We start from the raw sequence: 10,000 nt of genomic DNA, 5'->3' as shown, positions 1-10,000 counted from the left end.
TGCAGGGGGAGACACCTTATCTGTCACCCGCCGATAGGCGTCACGAGCAGCAGCGACGACGGTGAGTTGCGGAGGCCCGGCGTGTACTCACGGTGAAGACTCTCTCCGGCTCCCCGCGCGCTCGCATGTTGGTGTCGTGGATGTGTTTCAGCACCATCCAGGCCTCGTCGTGTTTCCCCGTCTGAAGGGACAGTTAAGTCACATGATGTGTGAACATCAGGATCTCATTCGTCATTTGGTCAACCAAACCATTACTCAGGTTTGATTCTGTAGTTTTAAGCAAATAATACATATTTATAGTAATTGCATGAGTCATATATGCTGCAAATGACTGATTAATGCTGGCACTGTGGCCAACCCCCTCCACCTGACTACATCATGGGCTTCACTGTTTGACACAAAGCATGCCGAACTAGCCGTTAGCAGTTCCTGTTTGCAATGTAGCCATGCATGCATACGGCTGAAGTGTAACTTCGACAAAAGATCCCTGTGTGCACAGTTACACTCAGGAACATCAGCATTAGCATTCGGTTTTATGTCCTCCAGAGGACGACAGACTTTATTTGTTGCGTGAGCTCCGTGAAATTGAGACTGAGGGGCAGCTTTTGTTTTACTGTCCTCTCTATGTATCTTTAGTAGCAATGAACTCCACTTATGTTGATTTATTTGGGCTGGATGAGAAACTTGAGTCGTGCATCGGGAAAATAACCTTTTTTTGGAGCAGACTATATTTGCAAAGCCTGGGAGGGAAGGCAGGATATTATGTTTAGACGAAGCGGTGAAAAAATATGTTCTGTCGTTAAATGAAAGGTTTTACTGCTGCAGCTGCATCTGTGGTGTCTTATAAGAACCCACGAGGGTTGGGGATCGTTATGTGCATGACTTAAGAATGTGACGACGCTCTGGAGAGTTCTGGAGTTATAAGAGAGCCGCTTTCTCACGGGATTTCTGAGCAGATTTATGGACGTTTATTCAAGAGAAATTAGAGATAATGATGCGCTTGGGAAGCGTAAATCACACTGAATCTGAAATCACGTCCATGTCCACAGAGTGTGTGCGTCACAGCTGCAGCTTGTAGGTGAGACGCTCTAATCAGCAGTCTCTCTCTCTCTCTCTCTCTCTCTCTCTCTAACCCACCTCCAGGAAGAAGCGAGGACTCTCCGGCATAAAAGTGAGAGCCACCACTGCAGAGACACACGGCAGCGCACACACCACCACAAACACCCTCCAGCTGTGGAACTGGTAGGCCGAACCCATGCTGAAACTCCAGCCTGCACAGAGAAGCACAAAACACACAAACATTTATCTTTATTCTCATAACACGAGCACAACACAAAACATAATGTCGTCAGTAGAAATCACTACATTTTTGGTTTCACACGGGACACAAACGCCGGATTACTGGGTGAACATGCTGATGATCAATATGTGACGGAGCATCTTCAGCGCAAGTCTAAATTGATGTCACACAGCGGAGTCTGTTTCATAGAATCAGCAACAAGAAAGTGTGTGTGTGTGTGTGTGTGTGTGTGTGGCCTGTACCAGTACAAACCTCATTATAGATTATAGCTTTAATGGACTGGAGGAGATGGCTGACTGATTCCGATACTCAGCAAGATTTATGTTCCTATTCTACAGTATGTGAGCACGGCTGAGACTCACACACACACACACACACACACACACACACACACACACACACACACACACACACATGCACTCACACACTGTCCTTGGCCATTGTTCAATGCTGCGACACACACACACACACACACACACACACATAATAAAATATATAAAACACAGGCTGCGTGATTTTATTTTTCACCGTTCTTTTACTGTATCACATTCTTAACACCTTCAGAAAGACAGAATGACACACTCACACACACACACACACACACACACACACACAGAGCTATCGGGCCTTTGGCCACCATTCGGTGCAGAGAGCACTGCGGCGGAACCTGCTGCCCACACACCGCTGCGTCTCGGAGGAAAAAGAAAGTGTTGAAACACTGACGTCCAATCAATTGGCCTCAATTATGAGACGCACTGGAACGCTCACTCGCCTGAATAAAGTTTGTGACGACAGACAGAGAGCCTTCGTATTGAAAACTTATATCTTCAGAGCCACAAATGAGACGCTAATACTCGTCGACATGAGCTTCATGACATTAAAAGCGTTTAAGCGGCTGAACTCTGTGTGGCTTTTGCTGTGAAGGAAAGAAAACACTCTTTGTGCTACAACAGCCGACATGCATCTCACGTTTTAATGGTTTTGTTCTCTGTTCCCATCACAGGGAGGTCATTTTGAGGCAAAGTCGACAGCCTGACACTCTTATTCTGCATTGCTCGCTGTGCAATGACGCAGCAAAAAGAAAAGAACTAGGATGCAGGTCGACTCTGAAACCACAGGTTTTTGACAGTGGATCAGAAGGTCGATTTATTTCATGAAGACAACGTGAGTTTGTTTGGCTGCACTGTCAACAGATACACCAGCTGCTATATTTCTGCTCAACAAGTGTTTGCAGTCCACAGGATTCTGGGACATATTTGGGACGTAGTATTTCTGTCTGTTTTAAAGCTGCATTCTCTCTAGTGTCCACCAGGGGGCGACTCCTCTGGTTGTATAGAAGTCTATGAGAAAATGACTCTACTTCTCTCTTGATTTATTACCTCAGTAAACATTGTAAACATGAGTTTATGTCTCAATCTCTAGTTTCAAGTCTTCTTCAATACAGCATGATGTTCATTTAGTACATTATGCTCCATTTAGAGTCAAACAGACCATAAAGCAGGGGATGCTTTAGGGCGGGGCTTACTGTGATTGACAGGTCGCTATCAGAGCTGCATAGGGGTGATGTCACGACGACTACGTCCATTTCTTTTATACAGTCTACAATATAGACTGTATAAAATAGAAGTAATGAAGAAGAAGAAGAAGAAGAAGAAGAAGAAGAAGAAGTAATGTTGCATTTCTGAGAACAGCCATGTTTGAAGGAAGTGTACACGGTGTACTACACGATTACTAAGAGAAGTAGCCGAACTGAAACAGCACAGATGTTTCCTCCTGCAGAGAATGTGATGTTTTCTCTCTGGGTCATGACTTTATTCCAGATAAGGAACTTAATTAACTTGCATTATAGAGTCACACACTCCTGATGAAGAGCACAGCCCTGAAAAAAAGGCAAACAAAGAAACCCTTCCTCTTCCTCCACTCATCCTCTCCTCCCTCCCTCCCTCCCTCCCTCCCTTCGATTATCCCTGACACCGGCCACATAAATCACCCCACCTCTCCTTCCCGCTTCTCCTCCTAATCTCTTCCTCTGCTCCTCCTTCCTCGTCCCCTACACACCAGATTGATTTCATTTCACTCATTTTGTTCTCATCGTCTGACACACGCCTCCTCCCTTTCTCTGTTCATCCTCCCTCGCTACGACCTTTTATGTTTTCCTCCTCGTGAATCTAGTTTTACCTCCGACATTTTCACATAAAATACCATGAGCTGAACACTGGCTGTGGAGCTCATGTGAAGATTACAGTCCTGGTTTAAAAAACACACAGAAATGAAAAGCGACATCTGACAGCTTGCCTCCCCCACCCATCGAATTCCCTGTGTAGGCCGACATATGCTTTGTTGCTGCTATTGTGGGCGCCTCCACCTACACTGCCACCTGCTTTGTGTTCCTCTGCACCCTGGAGGGCCTTTTCTAAATCAAGCCCCACGATTCGGAAAATGTGTTTGCGACGCAACCTGCATCCGTCGTGCTGCGACTGCGTGTGCATCCGTACAGCAGGGAGCACCACGGAGACCGGAGAGCCACACCGGCCAGGCAAACGTGACTGCCATCTCTGTTCTACATCTCTGCAGAGCTGAAAGTTAAGGTACATTGAGGCTCAACCTTTTCTGCGGCGTGATGCCGCCTCATCGTGGCCAATCAAATACATGCAAGAGCACGAGATCAAGTGTCAAGCTTCAAGCTTGTCTCCAAGTCTCCAAACTTTAAGACCATTTGACGAGACGAGGAGTAAATCACAGCAACGCTGATGAAGGTCTCTCATGACTCAGAGAGTGCTGTTCTGTTGGCGCTCACGTCAGCGTGGCATTGTCGTGAGTCGTGCGTTGGGTCGGAGTTGTCGCTCACCATAGTGTGGGATGATGGCCCAGGCCATGGCCGAGGCGTAGATTCCTCCGATCATCCAGAACATGCACAGCCAGCTCAGATGCTCTCCTCTCTTCTCCCGAGCCAACACCTCCGCGAAGTAGGAGAACACGATCGGCACCGCTCCGCCGATCCTGCAAAACAAAGCGGCTGGCTGTAATGAGCTATGAATGCTCGTCATAATTACATTGGTGTGTGTGTGTGTGTGTGTGTGCGTGACAAATATTTATGGAGATGAAAAACAGATTCACGGTTACAGAACATCATTTGTAACTTTGATGAAATGTGTGAACTCATTATCTGATGTGACGAAGCGTTGCTCAGAACTATCACTTTGATCGTCAAGTGAGAAACAGGATTTTAAACTTTTTTATCAAATCTTTTTCTTACATCACTTAGAGAGTGACTTTGTCTCGGTCAGCAGGCGGCCGTGTGTGAACTAAGATCAGCAGAAGGAATTTAAATCAAGTGCAGGAAAGATCCCTGAAGGAGGACGCAGCGACAGTCTCCGCCTTCAGCTCCAGCTTTGTTTGAATGAAAATCTAGTTTTTGTCAACAAAAATATAAAAAAAAGAGTGAAAAAATGAACTGGTGAGTAATTGGATGAAAGAGGTCAATGTGGAGCTGCAGCCCAGAGAAGTGGTGAATGAAAGAGGATGTTTCATGTGCGCAGCAGACAGAGAGATTCTGTGTCTATGGTTTTCATTGTTGTTGCTAATTTGCTTCTGTTAAAGAGACTCTGGAGATCATTCAGCATCATAAAACAATACGTTGCTGTATTCAGTTTGACACAGTTAACTCTATTTAAAATATATAGGTTTCATATCATGTAGGTATTCTAAGAATGGACATTTTAACATACATATGACCTGTGATAACCTGTCCTTACTTTTTACAACAAAGTTGCTGTAAACTTAATTTACATTTTATTTTTGCAAGTCCATTTAACAGGGACCTTGTATAATAAACATACACCTGAATAATGCTCAACCCCAGTGTCCATGCAGGTGAATAATACAAACAGCATGTGCATCACATACAACAAGCATTGTAAAAATACGGTTCACTACATGAGAAAGAACAGGATGCACCCGGTATGTACCGAACAGTTGTGGTTGTTTGATTAGTTTATAACGGTTCATAATATGCAAAATTCATGATTCTCAAATTTTAAGCTTGATAGAAAACAAATTAAAATCTGAGGGAAGTTTTGATGTGCAACTGAAGGGAACTCCAGTTTGTTTGTGCCTTTAATAGAAAATACCGACTGTGCAGATTTAGTGGATTTTGAGATGTGTATTGAAGTCTCTGTAGTTCTGTGTGAAGGTCGTGTGAAGCCGATCACCATTTGACAAATCCACAGTTTGAATCTCTTTTTTTTCTATTTGTCGCAGCAGCTAACGGAAGCAAAGTCAATGAGGTGACAAATGTTCACGAGACAAACATAATCTAGTCAAACACGCAACAACACTTGATGCGGATGGTAGTCGTATTATAAAGTCAGCGTTTCAAAGTGTTACATATTCCTAAACGTGAACGTACGATCGTGAATCTCTTTAACGCCGTCATGAGTACACACGCATGCAGATTGAGATTTAAGTGAAATAAAAGCCAAAAGCTACTCATTAAAAAGTGTAACGCAGAGCCATTAAGTGTGTTCTGGACTCAGATGGAGTTCACTGGTAAATAAACACAAGTGAGCTGAGAGCCAATCGGAAGATTCTACCAGAACACGACGATTCGACTGAGAGCTGCGAACAGACCGGAGCGCTGGGCTGTAATGGATGCAGGTATGCAACACATGCACACTCAAATAACAACAAACGGAAAATTAAACGTTTTTATCATTTCTTGAATGTGACAGCTCTCTCCAGTAGATGCAGCGGATCTCATGCAAGAACAACTCGTACAAACAGATTCAGTTGAAGAGGCTCGTACGAGAGATTCAGGAGAACTCTTCTGGAGCTTCAGATGACATTCATTGTGGTCTGATTAATATATGCTGAAGCTCTCCATGAACCTATGAGCTCAAGTCATCACCTCTGGTCCAATTAAAGATGTCGTAGTACAAACATAATATATATATTCTGTGTATTGTCTCTCTCCGCAGCTTGACGTTTAACATAGTTGACCTTTATGAGTCATACATGACCAGCGATGTCGTTCATCGAAGCCGTGGGCAGCCGAGCAGATCGCACCAGCGCTCAAACGCACAGATGTTCATTTACTCTTTCCTCCACACACACACACACACACGCAGGCCTTTAGAACAACTTCCTGTTTTGTGCTTTGACTTTGGAGGATGGGAGACGGCAATATATTCAAGAGATGAGAACTCACCCGAACCCGGACACCATGCGGCAGACGAGGAACATACTGTAGCCTTGGACGAAGGAGGACAGGAAGGCGAAGAAGCCGTTGACAGACAGGGATATCAGCAGGCACTGTTTACGCCCCACCCTGTCTGACAGGCTGCCCCAAAAGAAGGCGCCAAACATCATCCCCAGATACACGACGCTACCTGGAAACAGAGAGACGGTAAAAAATCTCAACCGTCGGGAGTCAAATGGTGCGTTCCACGTTCTTCACCAGCCAGCTGTGGACTTTGTGTGTCTGGTATTTGGTCGTTGTTGGTGCACAGTGGATTGATTAGAGGTTATTTCCTGAAAACGGCTTCCTGCCTAGAAACAAGACTGATGAGATCAAACAGTAGTTAAGAGGAGAGGCGCATGACAAAGCCGGGTGATAACGCTCTTCATCATCAATTCTTTAGTGCGCTGTATTTGGTCATTGTGTTGTTTCAGAGCAGGTGCTGAGGATCAATTCAGAAGAGTTTCCTCCAAACTTTTACATTTCTGCAGAATAAAGCTAACGTAGCGTAGCACATGCACCGTGATACAGTTGTACAGAAAGGCTACATTACACATTAATTCAAGACATTTGTAGAGTTAGATTAGTCTGACACCTGCAGCACTGCAGGTATTCATGGTCTAGGATTGCATTAGTCTTGGACACACACACACACACACAGCTAAACATCGGCTGAAGCATTAAGTGGTGCTTTCCAAGTGCATCAGTGGAGTAACAGCTCAGATGGAAATTGTTTCTGTTATTTCCCAGCCATCGACGGAACACTGAGGACCACATAAAACGTACGTCTGTGGCAGCGCTGGGATCGATAAGTTGAGCTTGGAGCGCAACAACACAGTAGATCAGCTGGATACTCTGAGTGGACGGGAGATGGAGCTTTACTCTACTTTACTGTAACCATGATACTGGGTTAGCAGGGTCAGTGTCTGGTGGCAAGCATTGTTGATCCACATTGCATGATGAAACTATAGAGTGTAAGGATACACCTGCCAATGTGCACAGGCTGTAACGTGCTTCAATAGAGGCTTTATGTTACACGAGAGTTGTGTTTGCATTTCATTTATCTTATATTAGGGCCCTCTGAAATCTGTTTTTATTGTCTCCCAAGTGCTTCAATACAGCCATAAAAGAAAACATTGTAAAAAAAAAAGTCCTCTAATTTACCAGTTTTTTCAAATTTCACACCATTTTCATCAAGTTCATCCGTGTCCGAATGCCGGAGTGCATAGGGCCCAATAGTCTGCATACACCCTATAGTCTGCATAGGGCCCAATAGTCTGCATAGGGCCCAATAGTCTGCATAGGCCCTATAGTCTGCATAGGGCCCTATAGTCTGCATAGGCCCTATAGTCTGCATAGGGCCCTATAGTCTGCATAGGCCCTATAGTCTGCATAGGGCCCAATAGTCTGCATACACCCTATAGTCTGCATAGGGCCCTATAGTCTGCATAGGGCCCAATAGTCTGCATAGGGCCCAATAGTCTGCATACACCCTATAGTCTGCATAGGCCCTATAGTCTGCATAGGGCCCAATAGTCTGCATACACCCTATAGTCTGCATAGGCCCTATAGTCTGCATAGGGCCCAATAGTCTGCATACACCCTATAGTCTGCATAGGGCCCAATAGTCTGCATACACCCTATAGTCTGCATAGGGCCCTATAGTCTGCATAGGGCCCTATAGTCTGCATAGGGCCCTATAGTCTGCATAGGGCCCTATAGTCTGCATAGGGCCCAATAGTCTGCATAGGGCCCAATAGTCTGCATAGGGCCCAATAGTCTGCATAGGGCCCTATAGTCTGCAAATAAGAAATAACACTTTTGGTGTCACACGGGACACGAACGCTGGTCTCGTCAGTGAAAGTCCTGTGTTTGTTTGACCGATCCGCATCCTGCTCAGCTCCGCCCACCATCAGCAGTCTTCCTCACTGTTTACATATCGCTCTTCCTCACTTGCGCTGAGCTTCACTCATTCATCTGAGCAGAGCACGTTCACTCGGCTGGGTTTACGTTGCAGTAAATGTTGTGAAATGACTCGAGGTGGCCGTGTCTTTCAAAAGCCTTTTGGTGGAACCGGGCTGAGACCTCTCTTGCGGTACAATGAAGATTTGACTCTATCTGGTGATTTAAAGTGACGGTGGAGGGAACAGCAGTTTGCTGCAGCTTTGCTTTAAAGTCCAGGCATTCGTCTCCGGCTGCTGATGCTTCTTTTACGCAGGAAGTCGGGGGTCGTTTCTCTTCCTGTCCCCGGCAGCGTGCAGCATAAAGGAGGGGCTGGTGGAGAAGGGAGGGGGGTTGTCAGGCCGATAAATAATCCACTTTACTCTCTACGTCTCTACGTGCTAATAAAAATGCTAATGCCTTTTGGAGGGGGCAGATGTTTGACGAGGAAGCACCAGAAAGAACGCAGACGGGGGAAAAGGAAGACTTTTCTTCTGTTTTTCTTCTTCCCCCCTCCGTGTTTGAGGTGATGGGACAGATACGCTGAAGGTAGAAGGTCTTATCAGGCTGCGCAGACATGATGCTGAGAGCAAGTGATTCATTGCAGGTGACAACCACTGGATCTATCTGTGCACAGCTGCTGCAGGGAAGGCAGCAGGATATAAAGAGCAGGCTCCACCATACGGCTGGTTTACATATATCAACGTGAATATCAAAACGGCTGCATTCTGCACAAACTGGTGACATCTTTTGATCTGTGTAGACAATGCATCAAGATTTTATGGCTCCCCTTTTCACTGGGCTTGTATGTGTAATGAAGGGGGAGGGTAGTGTGTGTGTGGGGGGGGGGGGTGATGAGGCATCTGAGACGCATTATGGATCTTTCTGAGATTGGATTTGTGATTTTTCCACAGGGTTCAAACTCAGGTCAGCCCTTCAAACCTCCACTAGCCTCGTGACTGCAGGGCTTTTCATGTAAATAAGAGAGGGACTGTTTGGCCTCATGCAGCACACTTACCTGAATACCTTCTGTCCACCACCACTATTTAACAAATTAAAATTAAAGTTCAGTCATCAACCTCAAAACAATTGCAGCTTCACTTAAAAGCTGCAATCGAGGGACCTTCCTCCACCGTGTCTTCACACGCTGTGTAGTGAATTCAATGACCGCGACGCGGTGTCCAAGTCGGCCCCGTAAACAACAGGCCGACGTCACATGAAGATTATAAGACAGCAGTGCTTTTTTTGGACGGCCTCTCTGAGTTTCAGCAGTTTGGTTACATTGTGTTAGTTAGTGGTTGGCTTTGTTTTCAATAACTGAAGACTGTAAATGTAGATGGTGTGGACCCTAAAGGGTCAAATGCTGCCCCCTATTACACATTCCACCTTTAAACACCTTTAAAATCCGTCCAGCAGAAATACTTTGGTTTGATGCCACGACTGAACAACTCTCAGTAAAGTTGTGCTGAGCTCACCTGAGATTCAGCGTTCATCTTTTTCTTGAGCAGAAGCTCCCAGCGGCC

At 45.5% G+C, this 10,000-nt stretch overlaps 1 protein-coding gene across 1 annotated transcript in view; it reads right to left on the bottom strand.

Annotated features, from left to right (window-relative positions):
* The window catches only part of LOC306792631 (synaptic vesicle glycoprotein 2C-like), a gene marked incomplete at its 5' end in the record, with an annotated part of 17,688 nt that overhangs the window by 5,060 nt on the left and 2,628 nt on the right, over positions 1-10,000 (bottom strand). Inside the window, 4 exons of the mRNA XM_079289883.1 lie at positions 92-181; positions 1,138-1,271; positions 4,149-4,300; positions 6,507-6,687. Of these exons, the coding sequence (XP_079146009.1) occupies positions 92-181; positions 1,138-1,271; positions 4,149-4,300; positions 6,507-6,687 (557 nt within the window). The remainder of the gene's footprint in view (positions 1-91; positions 182-1,137; positions 1,272-4,148; positions 4,301-6,506; positions 6,688-10,000) is intronic.

This window comes from Melanostigma gelatinosum (assembly GCF_949748355.1).
Source record: "Melanostigma gelatinosum genome assembly, chromosome: 18".
In the NCBI taxonomy this organism is placed as follows: Eukaryota; Metazoa; Chordata; class Actinopteri; order Perciformes; family Zoarcidae; genus Melanostigma; species Melanostigma gelatinosum.
The sequence above is the reverse complement of the archived record's forward strand: the minus strand, read 5'-3'. Positions and strand labels throughout refer to the sequence as shown.